Source organism: Pleurodeles waltl, chromosome 4_1, assembly GCF_031143425.1.
Source record: "Pleurodeles waltl isolate 20211129_DDA chromosome 4_1, aPleWal1.hap1.20221129, whole genome shotgun sequence".
In the NCBI taxonomy this organism is placed as follows: Eukaryota; Metazoa; Chordata; class Amphibia; order Caudata; family Salamandridae; genus Pleurodeles; species Pleurodeles waltl.
In genome coordinates, this window is record NC_090442.1 from 729,028,038 (window position 1) to 729,047,847 (window position 19,810).

The 19,810-nt window shown below is 42.5% G+C and overlaps 1 protein-coding gene across 2 annotated transcripts in view; it reads right to left on the reverse strand.

The window, feature by feature from the left end:
- The window catches only part of CHCHD3 (coiled-coil-helix-coiled-coil-helix domain containing 3), an 801,596-nt gene that overhangs the window by 42,102 nt on the left and 739,684 nt on the right, over positions 1-19,810 (reverse strand). For both annotated transcript variants that reach the window (XM_069229315.1, XM_069229314.1), the window contains one exon: positions 17,247-17,382. In XM_069229315.1, the coding sequence (XP_069085416.1) occupies positions 17,247-17,382 (136 nt within the window). The remainder of the gene's footprint in view (positions 1-17,246; positions 17,383-19,810) is intronic.

Consider the following 19,810-nt stretch of genomic DNA (forward strand, 5'->3'; position numbering starts at 1 on the left):
CTCTAGACTTTTTCCATATGCCTTTGTCAGTCTTTAATGCTGCCATTGCCTGATAAAGATCACTGAAGATGTGCTGCTTTCCACTGAGTGTGACGCAGAGCCTATCCAGGTATATCTTGGTGTATGGAATAGCCATCTGCAGCTTTTTCTGAACAGCAACATATGCTTGTCGAGCTTCCTGGACAGCCAGGGTGAAGTCCAGATACAATTATATGACATTGCCTTAATACTGCAAATCCTTCTCAATTGCTAGCTGCAATGCCAGGTCCCCATCACTGAAAGTAAAGGAGTCTGGCAATGATGGGTTAGGCTGGGGCACACAGGGGTAGAAGGGTAGCCAACGTCCGGGTGCGCCTTCCAACACAAATAACTTCAAGAAACGATCTGTGCCAATAAAGAGTGATCAGCATGTCTTCCACAAAGGCTTCCGTCTTTCCTGATCAGTCAATTACGCCACCCTTAAAATGCAGATGTTGTTTCATCTCAATCATGCTTGGAGATTTCATTTGAAGTCTTGCCTATATTCAGTAGCTTTTCTCTGTGGTCGTGGTGTTCATCTCTGTGGTCAAAATTCGCTGTTTCACTGCTGTCAATCTTTCTTATTGCTTATCTATTTTTGAAGCCATGGTTTCTATGTTGTTTGTTAGGGTATCTATTTTTTGGTCAATAGGTGTGAGGCTTTTTTGCAAAGTCGCAAGTAACATTTTGATATCTGGTTCTTCCTCTTTATCTGTTCGTGGCCCTGTCCCAAGGTCCCCACTACTGTATTTGAGTCCATGTACTTGCCAGTGCGCCTGCCCTCAAAGCGAGGTTTGGGTTGGATTTGTAGTTTTCGCCATTTTGTACAGTACACTCTACATAAGGCTGCAGTATGCCCCGCTTCTTAGCTGTACGTTTCTAGCGTCGGTGGTTCCCTTGAACTTACCATCATTAATCAGGGGATTGTTCGGTATGTCCAAAGGGACTCATTGCTACCTCAGATTTTGACGGGACTTGCCACTCCCTGGTGCTTATACGGGGCACATGGAAGTCCAATCTCCCACAACAGACGCAGATTCTGTGTTTGTTATAATCTGGATGGGAAGCTGGGTGTCCAAGGGTCACTTTTGACCGTCAAATCTCCCTTTGCTATGTAAGCAGTATTTGCGGTGCTGGGTGGGTGGGGGGGAGGGGAGTTGAAAGTTGGTTCGTGGGCTGGTACACACCCATAATTCTGTATTTCCTGTCCTAGTGCACTTTTACTCCAGCTTGTTGTTTTTTACCCTGTAGCGCTTATTTGGCCACCTCATGTTATCCAACGAGATTTCTGGTGGCAGCATCAGCAGGGGGCCATCATGCTGGTTTTTTTTGTTTGTTTTTTAATCCAGGCCCGGCTCAGTCATTTAGTGGCTGTGAAGGTCTGCTGCTGTGTTCCTTACATTGTGCCACAAAACTCAGGCCTTGCAGTATGCAGTTACTATGTGTTGTTTCTCAAACTTGGCTTGCCCTTCCCAGCTTTTGGGTAGAGGTGCTGGCCATCTTGTTTTCACGTTCAGCCTGCCACAACAAGCATATAATATGCTGGTTTTTCTGTTTCCTTTGCTATTTTTGTGGCTTGCTGTACTCCTGAAAGTTTGCACTTGTGGTCTCAACATCTATTTAGTTGCAGCATGTGCTCTGCCACTCTTTAAGCTGCCGGTCTTCCCCTTGGACATTGGAGTTCACTTGGTGAAGGGCTTGACTCCACCCCACACAAAGACCTTTTCAACTGCAAACTTATTTTAAGGCTGTAAATTGGTTAATCTATGCCTGTCAGGAATTCACAGAAGGATTCCGAACGAGTTCATGGTTTTACAACTAAACAGTTCTCCCCTACTAGTGCATAGAATTACACAGTAGTAAACCCCATACACGAGGTGGGAAGCAGACAGAACAAAATACAGGTTGCAAGTGACTGAATGCCCACAAACTCATGAGTTTGTGATCATTCAGAATCTCCCATCGAACACTTTACCATCCTGGAATTGGTCATAGTTTTACTCCAGGAAAGAGACGGAGTAATTAGATTTGGGAGGTGAAAAGGGGAACTGAAAACCTCAAACCTTGGGGGTTGTGGAAGGATGTAGGGGAGGGCGTTTCTATGGGGGGGAAACAAAGTGTATTTGCACGTCTGACTACATTGGGAGCTGGGGGATTTGTCATAATGTATTCACAGGTGAATACCAGGGAACCACTGCCTTGGAATGCTTATAGGTTGCAAAAAGTGCATTTAAGTGGGGCTGCTACACATTCGAAGGTTGTTTAATGAACAGGGCTTTTCATGTTTAAACAATATGAACATTCTTTTGAAGGTGAGTTATAATGTTCCCCAAAGGGATTAAAAAAACATAGGCCTGGCTGCAAGATATGAGATTTCAAAATGAGTGGTGACAATGAAGACCCATTCATTCATATTTATTAAAGACCATTCTGCTTCTTAGGTATTTCCATAGGAGTTATTCTTTATTACTTGGGTAACCTAGGCATGATTAAAAATAGAATCAGCTATAAATAACAGATGATAGACAATGTGTAATCTATCCACTTATATGTTGTGTTTTCTCAACCTATGTATAGCCTACATGTTTCGGCCTTATGCTAGTCCATATTGGCCAAATGTCCTTTTTCAGGACTCTAATGTATATAAACTGTCTAACACACTCATTTCTTGATAATAGATGAGGCAAAAGCTCTCATACCATATTATGTTTTGATACACAGGAACCCACAGTTCAGGTTAAAAATGTGATTAACTCCTGTGGGAATACCTAAGGTATTTTTAGATCAGGACCCTTGTCTTTATTCGGCACCATCTGATTAGGAACTCCCCCAAAACAGTTTAGTCCACCGTGGTGATATTACACCTCCCATGGTGTGGACTGGTCACTGATGATTAAGCATGCCCCAAACTTAGGGGAATGAAGGCACGTATCCAAATACCTTTGGATGCCTCTAGATAACACAAAGGGCCACAACCATAGAATATTCTTATCCTCTTGTGGTATTGGCAGTAAATTGGTGTTGTGTCGGAGGTTCTGCTAGGGAGATACCTCTAACTGTCCCTTAGTGCGTATAGATATTTGAATATTCAGTTCTTTTATATGAACTATTGTGTATGTTACAGTTTTTCCTCATACAGACACACAGAAATCCTGAAAGGCCCTAAATCACCAGAGCCAGGCAACATCAATTTTGGGTAAGTTGTTCAGTGTTTGTGGTTATCACAGATGTCAGTAAAACATCAGTACATTACAAAATCTTTCTCAGACTATCTTTTTACGGTGCACTCTTCCTGTGCTGATGAAACAACATCAAGAATGTGCATGGGTCTATCAAAAACAAATTCTGATTGACTTAATGGTAAGGCAATTATTGAACACGCATGCCCTAAAAAGATGTGGACCAATGGCAGATGAGCACATCACCCTGCTGCTGACTAGCTAGCTAAGAAGCCACTGCGCTGGATTATAGGAATACCCATGAACAAAAATTATTTTAAAGGAAGCTGTGTTGTGTTGTGTCTCCTTCTAGTGAGCTTTCGACTTTTTGCTCTTGCAGGAGCTGTGGCCCCTCATCAACCTGGATAAATAAAGCAGGCAGGAATCAAAGCCATATTCTCAAGGGCCATTTTGCCAAATCTCTTGCAATGTATGCGCAGCAACAAAGGAAAAAAGTGAGAGCTTGGAGCAAAGAACTAAGAAGGATATAGAAAGACAGAAGACTATATGGTGGATCATTATTGAAGGCAATTGACTTTGGGACTTCTGACTATGTTCCTCAGAAGTGGCTACAAGAAATGAAGTAGGAAACAGGCAGGTAAAGTTTGTGTGATGGGTACTTCCCGGAGACAAAGAGAAGGGGTAGGACAATTCATACGGATCAAATAGATGTCCACATTCCACCAGCTAAGAGGAGAGTCAGAATTCCCTACTGAACGCATGCATGATCCAACTTCACTGTTGCCTATAAGATAGAGGAAACTGACAGGTGGGCAACATTCTGAAACACAGTGAAGACTTTAGGACCTGGGTGGACTACTCCAACCTGTGAAGTAACCTCCTCCCACACCCTGATTCAGCCACACCACTCCTTCCGCACACAATTTGTTCTCCATCTGTGGTATTTTGACAGTGCTGGCAACACATGACTGCTGTTAAATTACCTTGCCGTGGAGTAATACAACCATCCTTTCAATTGACCTAAAAGGGATTCTGTCACAGGAAGTGAGAGTGCTGAAGTATAAACATACAATGCTTTGAAATGAAGTAGACAGCAGGATGACAGATGGATCACTACTGACATTGATAAGAACACATTTAGAAGTTGGGCCATACAATTACAATTAACTCTCAAATGAGACAACTCAATAGAATGAGGTGGGTAACTGAGAAAGAAGGATGCTAACAGACATGATTACAAGATCGCTGGAGAAATATTCATGCAGTGGAATGAATATGCCAGTTGATGCTTGCAATGCCAGCCCTATTAAAATCCTTCTGGCCCAGGCAAGAGTCATCAGATGAACTCTGACCATATTATTCTTGATCTTCTTGACTACTCCCTTAGAAAGAAAAAGACCTAGGATGTCATAAAAAAGCACAGCTTTGAAATAATGAGCTCGACACAGTGTATATATTTCTTGAAAGACTAAGCAACCTTGCCGGCCCCATCTTTATCAGGAGTTCACAACTGTCCTTATTCAAGTTAAAGGGTCGGAATGAAGAAGGGAGCTATTTTTATGGACTGCATTGTCATCCATAAAATTTGATGTCCATGCTCCTTACAGATTTGTAATATCTACTGAATACGAAGTCTAGGACTAAGGGGCATTGTAAAGAAATCGCTGCACCACAGATGCTTCTTTTTCTTCTTTATTCTTCAGATAAGAAATACACATCCAACCCTGGCAGGTCTTATCAACAACTGCCTGCCTTACAATCTAATCATAACATTCCAGTTTCCTCCCAGTTGCTAAGCAGCCCACTAAGATTCCTTTGAATAGAATACAACATATCTCCCTTCTTACAATAACAAAATTATCTAAAAACAACAAGAAAAAAACAATAAATAACATAAACTAACACAAGAAAACACGTAAACACAACTACTCTGTATAATAATCTTTCATATATTCTGGTTTCTTGAAAACTCTCTGTGACCTTCTCACCCCTCTTGACTCCTCGACACCACGGCCACACCCAACCTGCTTCTTCCACTCAGCTACTTCCATTTCACTGCATCTGACAACATCAGCCATATTCCATCTTTTACCGTCGCTTAAAACCACACTATAACACTTCACTTCCCCAACCATTTTGGTTCTGACCACTTTGACAAACCCTTCCTGACACCATGCCATACTCTGGTTCGCACCCAGTCCCCAACTGCAACCACACATTCCTTCGGTTTTCCCAATACACTTTCGTCATACTTCTCTTGCACCCCCTCCACTCTAAATGCAAGATTCCTTACACTTACACGTTTTTTTACCAGCTTTCCCCATCCAACCAGGAACAGCTTTGGTACACGGTTTCCTTCCCTTCAACAAAACAAACGGGGTTTCTCGCGTCGTCGAATGCGGAGTCGTCCGATAATTCCATAGCATGTTTTTCACTTCAGTCCTCCAACACAAACCAGTCTGAATTGACAGTTGAATATTGTCACACAACACTCTGTTAAACCTTTCTAACCCATTCTCTCTTGGATGTGCCACAGCTGTCCTCACATGGTTTACTCCACACAATGTTAAATAGTCCTCAAACTCAAACGAAGTAAATTGTGTCCCATTGTCAGTCACCACCTCCTCGGGATAACCTTCCCTTTTCCAAATTTCCTCACAAAATTCAATCACCACTCCAGCTTTAGTGTCTTTGACGATACTAACTTCTGGCCATTTGGAGTGGTAATCTACCATAACCATGGCATAAAACTTTCCACCATCACCAAAATCAAACGGGCCACACACATCTATTGCTATCTTTTGCCATGGTTTAACAGGAAAAGGTACAGGAATGACAGGTGTCCACTCACACACGTGTGTTTTGTCACTACAAGCACAGCTTACACAATTCCTAACAAATCTTTCAACCTCTTTGTCCATGCCTGGCCATCAAAAATCTTCCCTGGCTTTCCTCTTCATACCCGACATACCACCATGTCCCTCATGTAGAATCTCTAAAACAGTCTGCCTCAACTTATGTGGCACTACCAACCTATCACCTCTCCTAAGTAAATTACTCTGTAATGACAACTCAGACCACACACTTTTGAAATTTGAAAACATACTGGTTTCATCACCCAATTCAGACCAACACCTATGCAAATTCCTTATTATTGCCTGAAGTTCAGTATCCTCCTGAACCGCCGCCTTCCAAACTTCATCACTGATAGCCTTTGTCTTGATGTCTTGCAGGTCAGCCACAACCCATTCTTCCTCTTCTTCTCCACATACATTTTCTAATGGCAACCTCGACAAACAGTCCGCATTTACATTCATTATACCAGGCAAGTATTTTACTGTGAAAGTGTATTCCTGTAACCTATATAACCACTTGGCAATCCTAGAAGAAGCACGACTTGCACCTGCAGTAGTGAAAATGTCCAAAAGCGGTTTGTGGTCTGTACGTAATTCAAAACTTCTACCCCACACATAGTTTTTAAAGTACGTGATGCCCCACCAACAAGCAAGAGCTTCTTTTTCAACAGCAGAGTATGTTGTTTCCGCTCCCTTCAATGTACGTGAAGCGAACGCTACCACACGTTCCTTTCCATTATGCACTTGCATTAGTACCGCACCCAACCCGTACATGCTTGCATCCGTTGTTATTATAGTGTGATAATGAGCCACAAAAGGGTTTAATTCAACTGCTTCTATAATGTTTTTCTACAATTTATCAAACGCTTGTTGGCACTCATCCGACCAGATATATTTTTGATTTTTTTTCATTAACACTCTTAAAGGATATGCTATGTCAGCAAAATTCCTCACAAACTTAGCATAATATTCCGCTAATCCAAGAAATGATCTCAGTTGATCTTTGTTAACTGGACTAGGTGCCCGCTCAATTGCTTCCATAAGATTAACCTTGGGCGTTATACCCTTCCATGAAATAGTATGGCCCAAATACTCAACACTGTGACATGCAAATTTACATTTGCTAGCCTCAACAGTCAAACCTGCATTCTCAAGAATATGGCATACTTTCTCCAGAATGGTATCATGCTCTTGTAAATCCTTTGCCCATACTAGCACATCATCCTGAAAAAACCTCACACCCTTTACACCACCCAGTAGATTTTGCATAACCCTTTGGAAAACAGCTGAGGCAGACGCAAGCCCAAACGGCATGCGCACAAATCTGAAAGCTCCCTCAGGCGTTATAAACGACGTGAGATGCCTGGACTCTGGGTGCAACATTATTTGGTGGTACGCACTGGATAAATCTAGGGTTGAGTACACCTTTCCCCCTTGAATACCACTCAATAGTTCATTAATATTAAGAATAGGATGTCTGTCTACCCATATATTACTGTTAAGGTCCCTCAAATCTACACACATTCTAATCTTGCCATTAGGTTTGCGGGCCAAAACCACTGGACTCAACCATTCCGACGCTTCAATTCTCTCAATCACACCCAAACTCAATAATCTAGATAATTAAATTTTTAATGCATCTCTCAGAACAACCGGCACACTCCTGACCTTATGTACACTGGGAACAGCCCCACTTTTCAGCACAATGCGATGTTGGAACTTCTGCAAACAACCTAACTCGCTATTGAAAAGATTTGGAAACTTCTTACTCAATTTTTCTGAACTCTCTTCCCCTACTGACAAAACCTGTCTTTCACTATTTGGATCTAACACAATCTTCAGCGTTCTTTGCTCATTCCATCCTAACAAACATCGACCATTTTCAACCACATACACATCACATATTGCCTGTCTTTGATTAAATAACACCTCCCCTTGAAAATATCCCAACACAGAAATTTTGTTGCCTCCATAACCCACCAAATCCACTTCTGCTTCAGCCAATTCGCCACCCTCCACTGCTTTCCACGTTGCTTTGTCAATTATGGTATAAGGTGAACATGAGTCAGCCCACACGTTTATCACCACACCATTTATGCTTATCGCACACTTAGGAGGTTTATAAGCAGTCTCCATGGATAAAATATTAAGCATTAAAATTTCAAAATGGTTATCCACTTCCTCACCGGAACACAACATCTGACCGTTAGAATACGATTGTTGTCCTTGATTACCATCTTGGAAACAATTTACATTTCTTCTGTTGTAAGTACTTTTTTTCTGATTACACATTTTCGAAAAATGTCCCCTTCTGTCGCACTTGAAACACTTAGCCTCTCTTGCAGAACAATTCTTCGAGGATGCCAGATGTTTTATGCTTCCACATTTAAAACATTTCTTTCTTTCATCCATTACAGTCGTATTTTTGCTGATTTTCACAGAATTTACAGCTTGTACTAGTGCAGCCTCGGTATCATTTCTACTTAACTCCTTAACATACCTAGATGTGTTTTCAACACGTTTAGCCACTGCTATGGCCTCCTCCAGGGATGGATCTTTTAAATTTAACAATTTTTCCTGAATTTTCAAACAACATGTACGATTTATTAATTGATCTCTAATAATTTCTTCATGCAAGTCTTTAAATCTACACGATTTAGCCAGCGTACGTAACGCACACACAAATTGATCGACCGATTCATGAGACGCTTGGGTCCTAGAAAAAAATTTGTGGCGTTCTACAACAATGCTTACTTTCTTGCTAAAATGCTCCTCCAACACCATCATATACACATCGTCCTAATTGTCATTCTCCTCATCCTCAGACCTTCCATCGTTATTAGTTACAAAATTTGCAAATGGCAAAGTTTTCAAAATCTTTCTACCTTCCACACCCAAATTGTGTTTTAACAAAGCCAACTTCCTTTTGTCCGTAAAAATGGCACCTCCCAAAGCCTCTAAATATGTTTCAAACGCTTCCCTCCAATCTTCCCATGACATGGTTGGTTCGCCAGGCATGCTCAAAAATGTAGGTGGTGGTGCAATTGACTGCATGTCTGCTACGTAAGTTATTTAACTAATATGAGCATAAATAATCCCATAAATAGTCTAAAAAACTAATGAAATATGAGAGAAGAGAAAAAAAAAATTAACATAAATAAAGTAGTCACCGTTGTCACCGTCCTCAGGCTGATTGTTTCCGTTGTCACCGTTGAGTAAACTAAAATACAGCACTGCAGAGTTGAAAGTTGAAAGTGCTGCAAAGTTAAAAGTCGAAGGCAATATGTTACAGTTGTTATGTTTTTACTGTTGCTTCGACCTCTTTCTACAAGAGGTTTCCCTTGTTTTGCCGCAAATACCGCTGACGTCACATCCAACTGGGCACCGGTCTCTGGGCAGCGTCCGCGAGACTCTTCAGGTAAGTGCCACATTCAAAATGCCAACCCAACAGCACAAACTTTTTTCTTCTTTTTTTTTTTTCTTTAAGAAAGAAAAAAAAAAACGCGCTACCTCCACAACTCGGTCAACTTGACAAACCGAGTTCGGAATCCATCACAAAATCCACCATTCAATTTATGGTCATTAAGATCACCGCTTTCTCGCACCACCAGTCACAGTACACCGCTGCCAGGGTTGGTCCACGTCTTATTCCTTATGATCCCATCCTTCGTCGCCACTGTAAAGAAATCGCTGCACCACAGATGATTCTTTTTCTTCTTTATTCTTCAGATAAGAAATACACATCCAACCCTGGCAGGTCTTATCAACAACTGCCTGCCTTACAATCTAATCATAACATTCCAGTTTCCTCCCAGTTGCTAAGCAGCCCACTAAGATTCCTTTGAATAGAATACAACAGGCATAGATCTCTAATAGGCATAATTTAGTAGCTAAAGAGGTGAAAACCTCATATGTAAGTCATCTCAAGGTGTTGAGTGGATGCTGGATCATCTACTCTGAGAAGCAAGCTTGACAGCTGCTCATGACACCTCTATATGTGTGGGGAGTGAACAGAGAGAAAAGTGACGAAGAGTACAACCATTGCTCTCCAACTTCCACCCTCTCTCATTAATCGTCTCTCTGAGGCAGCATTTATTCTTTCCTATCCTTGATCAGGACTCCATAACCACACACGCCCTTTGTTTATGGTTGTGCAGATATTTCATTACAGTGCTGACTTAAGTGGGATATGTACACAGAAATATGCAGAACCTGCTCGTGGAACATTGAGATCTAATTGAATTTCAGGTACGCACATTGATTCAGTTTCATAGTACAGTGCAGGTGATCTTGCTGCAAGTCTCCAAGTTGGACCTGCTAATTGCAAGGAGCTAAACAATGGAACAAAACATAACAGTTTAAGGTTAGACGTCATCAGCATTTCGGTACCAGAGACAATTCTGTCTAATTCATTCCTAAGGGACATTGCAATGGCATGGTTGGAAAAGAAAGTATACCCCTGCACAGAAGATCTGCAACTGGTAAGGGGAACAAGGAATTATGAAAACAAATAATAATAGCCAGTCAGTAGTAATAACGATTTAATGCCGGGGATCAATACAAGAGATGCGGGGAACAGAATAGAGTCACCACCGGGAAACACATTTTGGGCAGCAAAGTTTTCAGACATCATGAGAAGATAGTGTACAGTGCCTCGGGAATATAGGAATGCAAAAAGAGGAAACAATAGTCATAAAAAATGAAGTTGTGTTACTAATGTACATATAACTGGTGGAGCTCTTAAGAGTAATGCATCCTGTTTTGGAAACTACTGCCAAATGATTAGAGAATATTCAGCTGGGAGCTACCAAGGTGGCAGAGTCTGCACAACAGTTTTTCAGGTCAGTGTTGCACACACTATTTTCATAATCATGCACTGGCACAGCAGCGTAGTTTACCGTGGGCTTGAATATAGGGACATGCTGGTGCACCTGCATCCTCAGCCAGCATCCCCTTGAGATTAGCTATTAAAAATGCTACAGTCTTGGTCGAGAATGAGAAAGAAACCATATGTACTATGAGTGCTGTGACGAAAATGTCCCCCTGCAACACTTTTCTAACATGCCACCATGCCCCATTAAGTCAGTCTCTGCTATTTTGACCCTTATTTTTATTTTTGCCTCAGTGCCCATGAAAACCATATGTGTACGCTAAGATCAACAGAATTATGGACTGAGACCTAGAGGGAGGCTCTTAGGTCTGAAGAGGTGCACCATGCATGCCTTCTACAGTAAGCTTGACAACTATCAGCTGAAATAGATTGCTCTAAAAAAGACAATGGTGGGTGGCAGAGTTTTCATTTACAGGGTCTGGACAGGACCTTTTACCTGTTTCTAGCATTAGGTGGTCGGACTCCGGCCTCCCCTGTTAAAATGGCCTGTATGGTTTTGTATAATCCAGTCTTTCGGTGCATTCAGTGTTCATGGCTAGGCACACGTGTACACTGTGTGTAGGATGAAGCAGGACTGTGTGTGTGTCATGGAAGATTACGAGCAAAGTGGAATCCATTTTGGATCTCCAGGGTAAACAAGACGTACAAAAAGGAGACTGGAGGCGAGAACAGTGAAGCATGGATCGGAGGTAAACCTCTGGATTCCTGGCCACCGAAGTGCCTGTCGTAGCTGCTCACAACTAGGCCTTGAGATCGTTTCAGCCCTTCTTGTCTTGGGAAAGTTAGTGGGGATGCACGACTGAATAGACTCTTAACATGAACCAAGTAAGAAGCTTTAGGAGGCTGGGACCAATGAGTCACAAAGCAGGCCCTCTCAAGATCTGCAAACTGCACATTGATTGATGTACTGCTAATATGAACAGTGGTTTGTTGTCGTCTAAAGAACTGAGCACGGTGCTGCTGTGTGTGCTGGTGTGACCTCTGCCTCCATTCACCGTTGCGGCCAAATTTAGTCAATCTATGAATTCCTGATACATTGGCCAGTGGAACATCCCCTTACACAGTGGGCATCAGGGTGTGATCCTCTCTTACATGGGCAGGGTTCTGTTCAGGTTTCGACAGTGGTATGTGGCTTTAAGACTTTGCCCAGCCCAGCCGCTCAGAGAGCCTGCAGGTGAATGAGGGAGCTGTAACTAGACAGTTGCAGAAAAGCATCACGTCTGCTCCTTGGACCAGTTCCCTGATACCGAATCATGAGGTGAATGGTCACATTGATGTACGCTGGGATAAAGAAAAGGGCAGAAGTACTATGACTTGCTACACTGTGTGGAATAATCTGTTTAGCTCCTGCAGTATTAGTATTTTCCCCAAGTGTTACACACTGTTCATTTGTGTTTTATATTTTGCCCACTGTGTGTAGAATAATTTATTTTGTATCACTAAATTAAAGGATTGGTTGGATAATCATCATTGGGAGTTAGGTTGCAAGAAACTGAGCTCAAAGCCTCTAACATCATAACACATTCCTCAGTAAGCCTCAAACTGCACACCCACAACCCTAAGAGTCGCATGCTAAAGAGCTTTACTTGGTGTTTGATTTTCTCAGGACTTGTAGGTCAGCCCCAGGACGCCAGAGGCAAAAGGCCTCCATCACCCCGATAGAGTGCTAGTAATCCCTGCATGCCCAATGACTGCCAAACTTGTTAACAACTGGATCTTCATGAGCTCCAGAGACATCATAGCAATACCAGCAGGCACTGCAAATAGCCTGTTAAACTAATCCAGCTTAAGGTAGCCACGTCATTAGGCAAAGCAACAAGATATTAATTCAGTTAGCTAGACAAAGGAGAGGGTAAAGCACTTTTGAACTGCGTGCCAACCTAGAGGGACAGGAACCAACCTTCCTGTCCTACATTTACTGGTGCTACCATGTAGCATGTGGGAATGCCTTCCACCTGCTGGCTGACTTCTGCTCCACGACAATTCCTGGAAAATAAAGCTCACCTTTCCCATTCCAACTCATGACTGGAGGGTCAGATTTACTGGAATGCAGTCCTCAAGGCTTCTAAATCTTGCCTCCTTAGGGCTTTTATTTTTATAATTTAGGTAAGAGAAGTATCAATTAAGTTTATGACTACCATTCAGTCATTCCTGGACACCACTGACCACCCAGAATGTATATCTAGCATCCCCTCTCTCCGTCCAAGGAAGCAAAGAGACATACGGAAAATAATATGCTCTCTTTCAGAACAGGCAGATGTGCTGTCCCTTTCACTTTTTCAACATCCAAACCTTGAATTCGAAAGAGGAAGATGCAAAAGTAATTGTGAATGAATAAATGACCCTTTCAGGCTCACACCAACTTAAAAAGGTCTCTTGGTGCATGTTAGACTTTTCATCCTTGGCGTGGTCTCCCTTAACGTTTTGCCTCTGTTTCCCAGGTTGTTGATGTGTGCTGGACTCTGATTTTGCTGCTCTGGGCACTTTACCACTGCTAACCAGTGCTACAGTGCAAGTGCTCCTTTACAAAATGTGTATGTAGTTGGTTTATCCATGATTGGCATATTTGGTTTATTAGTAAGTCCCTAGTACAGTGCACTAGAGGTGCCCAGGGCCTGTAAATCAATTGCTACTAGTGGGCCTGCAGCACTGGTTGTGCCACCCACATAAGTAGCTCTGTAATCATGTATCAGACCTGTCATTGCAGTGTCTGTGTGTGCAGTTTTAACTGTAAATTCGACTTGGCAAGTGTACCCACTTGCCAGGCCTAAACCTTCCATTTTCTTACATGTCAGACACCCCTAAGGTAGGCCATAGGTAGCCCCAAGGGCAGGGTGCAGTGTATGGTTAAGGAGGACATATAGTAATGTGTTTTATATGTCCTAACAGTGAAATATTGCTAAATTCGTTTTTCACTGTAGCAAGGCCTGTCCCTCTCATAGGTTAACATGGGGCTACCTTTAAATCTGATTAAAGTGTAGATTCCCTTTGGGAGAGGATGGACATGTGGAGTTTGGGGTCTCTGAGCTAACAATTTAAAAATACATCTTTTAGTAAAGTTGATTTTAAGATTGTGTGTTTGAAAATGGCACTTTTAGAAAGTGAGCATTTTCTTGCTTATATCATTTCTGTGACTCTGCCTGTTTGTGGATTCCCTGTCTGGGTCAGTTTGACATTTGGGATGGTTGCACCGCACACTAGACAGTGACACAAAGGGAGCTGGGATGTAGTCTGCATTTCCTGATGAGCCATCTGTGCTAGCATGAAGGGGAGGAGTGGTCACACACACACCTGAAAGTGCTGTGCCTGCCCCCACACAATGCAGTCTCCAACCCCCTCGTGAGTGTCTGGGGCCTGGCCTGGGCAAGGCAGGAGTTCACATTCAAGAGAGACTTTGCTTTGAAGTAGGCCTACTTCAAAGGAAAGATTGGGTGTAAGAAGGGCACCCAAAACCACAGATTTTAGAACACTTCTGGAAACCAAGAGGAACCTCTGCCTGGAGAAGATCTGAAGAGCTGAGGAAGAAGAGCTGCCCTGCCTGTGACTGTGCTTTGTGGAACTATCCTGCAGTTGCTGATTCTGCCAGTATAAGAGGGCAAAGACTGGACTTTGTGTGCCTTCCATCTTGTGAAGATCTCCAGGGGGTTGAGTTAGAACTTGCCTCCTGTTGTTTGAAGTCAGTCTCAGGGACACCAAAGACTTCTCTCTGCCAGCACCTGGAGTCTCTGGGGAGAGTCCTACTCTGCCCTGTGGTGCCCATGCAGTCCCTGGGACCCTGAAAGAAGAAGCTGGCAGCCTAAGAGGAGGAAATCCACGCACAGAACGCTGTGCGGGAAAAAGATCGACGCGACTCCGATCTGCGGCTGAAAAATCGATGCACCGCCGGCTTCGCGGCTGATAATCGACACATGCCTGCAACGCAACTGAAGAATCGATGCACGGAGCTGGAGAATCGACGCGCAGCATCGCTGACGGAGGCTGGGAGATCGCAACCCGCACTGCCTGGTTTTTGGATCATCGTGCAGCTGGATTTCTGACGTATGTACCGCTGGGCGTGTAAAAAAAACACAAGGCCTGCCCGAACCCGAGAGTGCTGACCGGATCGACGCATCGCTCTCCTGCGGACAGAAGAAACGACGCGTCCAACCCCACGAAAGGGGAAACGACGCAAGGTATCGCTCGTGAGTGAAATCGACGCATTGCAAGCCCTTTTTGACGCTCTCTCGCCCGTGCGGGGTTATTTTTGACGCACCCAAGGAATATTTTCATGCTAACAGTGTTAGTGTGTGTTTAAAACTACATGAAGACTCTTTTTGCTTTTTAATTGATAACTTGACTTGTGTATTGTGGATTTTTGTCGTTTTGGTCTTGTTTTGTTTAGATAAATATTTTCTATTTTTCAAACCTGTGTTGTGTCATTTTGTAGTGTTTTCATTAGGTTACTGTGTGTGTTGCTGCAAATACTTTACACCTAGCACTCTGAAGTTAAGCCTACTGCTCATGCCAAGCTACCAAGGGGGTAAGCAGGGGTTAGCTGAGGGTGATCCTCTTTTACCCTGACTAGAGTGAGGGTCCTTGCTTGGACAGGGGGTAACCTGACTGCCAACCAAATACCCCATTTCTAACAGTGCACTACATTGCACACACTGGGACTGCTGTGTTTTTCTGCAGCAAACAAATGGAGGGGAAGAAGGACAAGAAAGTAAGATAACCGACAATGGGGAATGGAGCTAAGACCCTTAGAAATATACTTGCATCTTTTCATATAGTATTGAAATAAGTGTATTTAGGAAACAACGTTTACTCAAAAAAGTATACTTGGGCATCCTGAAAAGCATTACAAGGTATTACTTGGCAATCAACTTTCACAAAGGCACTAGTAGTCCTAAAAGGTTGAAACACATTACATGTAATCCAAGATGAGGTGAAAAAATCAAAAGTAGAGGGAATGTCATCCCAGGAGTGTAAAAACTACAAGAACACAGACAAACCCCAAGACATGAACGCCAAATTCTGTCCTCTCATCCCCCTTACCAAGCATTGAAGAGAACAGAACATTTGAAGAAGGAAAGTCAATAGAAAATAAGCAAGTCCGATCCAGCTTCTCACACAAGAAGAATAATGTATATATGAACTCTAAGTAAAATGAATGTGGGTGAATGGGTGAAGTGGGACATGAACATGAGGTGAAACATGAATTATAGCAATCAACTGACAAAACATGAACATCTGCAATAGGCTTTAGCAGGGGGCATATACACATGAATAGCTTCCAGTTTGAAGTAAGCAAACGCTCCAGAGTATTTATCTGGAGCTCAATTGGTTCCTCTAGGATTGATGGTACTAACAATCTCCCTCTAATGTACTGCAATGATCCAATAGTAATCTATGAAACTTTCAAAAGGCTTTAGCTGCACTCGCTGCAGTTCTATCACACTGAACAAACCATCAAAAAACGATTTGAGTGGACAATTGATATTCACACGTTTGAACTGCAAGATTATTTCTATGTGGGAGATACCCTGGGTGCTCATTTGAAGTGAAAGGCATTATCAATAGATTGACTGATGAGTTTGACTGGCTGAGGAGTCACGAATGAACAAACCAAGAGAACTCTGCTGGCATTTATTCCCACTAATTCAATGAAGCCTACCACTTTAAATTTGTTTAATTAGTTTTGTATTGGACTGAATTGATGTTTGCGAGCACTAACTAAATTTCAAATAATTTGAAGATAACTGTTGGAAATGTGATCATGCTATGATTAAAGTGAACCAATGCTGGTTGTGCTAATCTCACAAATAGGTTCAGACTAGTACCCAATGGAGGCTCTTGGTTTAATCTTCCATCCTAAAGATAATCAACTATTGGGAAGTAAAATATTCTTTGAACAGCCCTGCAAATGGGCAAAATTAATTGAAATCAATCATAAGATCAAGATATGAAAACAACGTATGTGGAGAAGGCAGTTACTTATTTTGCCACAAAAAAAATAACTAGTTCTCTAAGCAACTCGAAAGTAAGAGTCTTTGAACCAAAAAACTCTTAAGTATATTTACCTCATAGATTGGCTGTACTTAAAGTTGAACAAACCCTGAGTTGGTGATCCCCCGAGAAAGGAGAGGTAAGAGTATGCAATAACAGCCTGGATCTAGTTAACAACAGGTTATTTAGTGCTTTTCAAGCAGTAACCAAAAAGTATTTGAACTCTTTTTCAGAATGGGGGTTTCAGCAACTTGCACAACACAGATATTATTGCTTTACAGTACTTCTCTTGATGCATTTTGGACTTCATGCGCTCACCTGTTTGGCGCTGTTCACGCAATGGAGATACTGGCTGGCCAGAGATGAGCAGTTCAGGGTCTGCTGAGGGTTCTGCTGGTAGCACTGGAGAACTTTACCCTGCAGATCGCTACATATGGGACTGGCTTCATACCGCCTGGAGAAAAAAAAGAAAACCTTTTTATTTCAATACATTTATTCTTTCTTTATGTAAAACGGCACTGTATCTGAATGACCAACAAAAGAGTTTTGAAAGTGGAAGGAGTAACCCAGCCAGAAAAAAAATGAGTTAAGTGTTCTGCTCTCAGTGTTCTTGTTGTTAGGCATTCAGATACTTCTGTCACTGCATCAATATTTCTTAAAACAGGTGGATCACACGCATTGTCCAAACTGCAAGGTTTTTACAAAACTATTCACAGTAAATTTATTAAATATATATATTTCAAAACAACATGAAACTTTATTATGAAGACAACTGTAACAGTTGTTTGAATCAAAACTTTCGTTCAATCTCGGTAGCCTCACTGCTACCTCTCAGAGAAATCTATTACATGCATCTCACTTACTCTGCGCTACACATCTAAGTCGGGGATAAAAGGTGAAGGGATGAACAAAAAAACAGAGAGCGCATCATTGAAACAGCCATAATATTGTCTAGTAGGACACTGATTCCTTAGACCAGTGGTGGTTTCAGCACAGTGGCCAAGTACAAGGCCGGGGACCAAAGTGTGATGGGTGTAAATAGGAAAACACAGTCCAAAGGACTTTAGAGAAAAATAGAGTAAACATCTGCCACTTTTAATGTATTGATTTGTGTAGCACGCCATCTTCTTCCATAGATAAGGCACAGCTAGCCACTGTGGGAGGTAGGCTTCAGCCCCACTCAACCCTCCAATATGGTCGCCGTGTCTCTGTCCTTGTCAATCTAACTATACCTACCACATATAAAGAGATAGGAAATGCAAGTGATTTCTCACAAGAATGGGAAATTAATTTATTTAGGAGCACGAAGTAATACCTATACGTGCTGATGCATCCAATACTTACTCTTGCATACTCATAGGAAAAAGCATAAAGAATTTTAATAACGGACGCGGATGAAGTTAAGCCACTAACTCATAACTTAATATATTTTCTTCAAGAGAAGAGATTCTAGCTGCAGCATAACATTCCTGCACACAACAAACCTCAAAGCTTGCCTGACTATGTTAGGGCTAGACCCAGGTTAAAATGTGCTTACACTGGAGTAATCTCATGTACTTTCTGACAGGAACAGAACTCGAGCGGTGGTTGTTCTCGTCACACACAATTCGGCACCTTTTTTGGACAAAAGGTATCCTCGTAAGCAAAATGGACGTGAGGATGCATTTCATGCCAGAACGGGTTTTCATGTAATAACACATATCTTGCATACTTATTTGGCCATTTTGTGTAATTTAAAAAAAAAAAAAAAGCCTCTCAGAATTCTGTATGTTTTTAATATGATGATCTTCTTTTTTCCATAAGGTTTTCATTGAAATCCGACAACATGAAACGGGCAGCAACATATTAACAGTTTACAATTAGCATATGCATAGTGTCACAGGATATCACTGTTGATTGTTACAATCAATGAAAATCCAGTGAGAAAAGGATCAATGGTCTTCAGACATACCCAATGAACATAAAACAAAACGCCTCTCCCCCCCACCACCCTGTGTAAGGCCTTGAAGACGGCCCCAAGAATTGTACGAGGTGGATCATCTGCAAAGGTTCATGGTGCATGTAGGCGCAGGTCGGAGTTCCTTCCTGCTCTTCATCTCCCTGACAGATCTCCCTCCACCCCCCACGTTAGTCTGAACCAGTGTGCTTGAAAGGGGGCACCTCCGACGGCTCCTTCAAATCAGACAGCATAGCGGACCAGGCATGTAGGTCATCATCCAACTTTTCGTCTCTCCAAACATGCCTCATTTGCACCTCCTCCGCAGTTGCCCATTCCGAGTTATCTTGGCACCACTCTGTACAGGTAGGAGGAATTGGACTCAGCCATTTAATAATAATATGCTGCTTCGCTAAGAGGAAACCCAGGAGGACAAACTTCCTGCTGAGTTTTTTGTTAGAGGGAGAGGGTAGTTGGCCCAATGGCACCTGCCTAATCTCCATCCGAACAGTCCAACCGGAGACCCTGTTTAAAGACCATATTATGTCCTGCCAGTAAGCAAACAGACGGGCATGCCCATACCATGTGTAGAGAGTCCACAGGTATATTCCCACAGCATGGGCCGTAATTTGACCGGGTGGTGTATATGGAGTGCAGGATTCTTGGACTAAGGTGTGTTTGATGTATACAGTTGTACTGCAGTAGCTTAAATCGGGCGCTGGGGTAGACCATGCAAATACCCTCATGGATTTGAACCCACTCCCTAGATGTTAAGGTTTCTGCCAGCATCCCCTTGCATCTGGCCTGAATACGAAGTGGCGGCACCGGGTGGTCATTGTGTATTGCCCTATAAATATGGGAAATCAATCTACAACCCTGGGCCATATTGAGTGGTGTTACCAAGATGTTAGATCTCTGCGGAGTGTCAGGGAAGGTGGGCAACAAC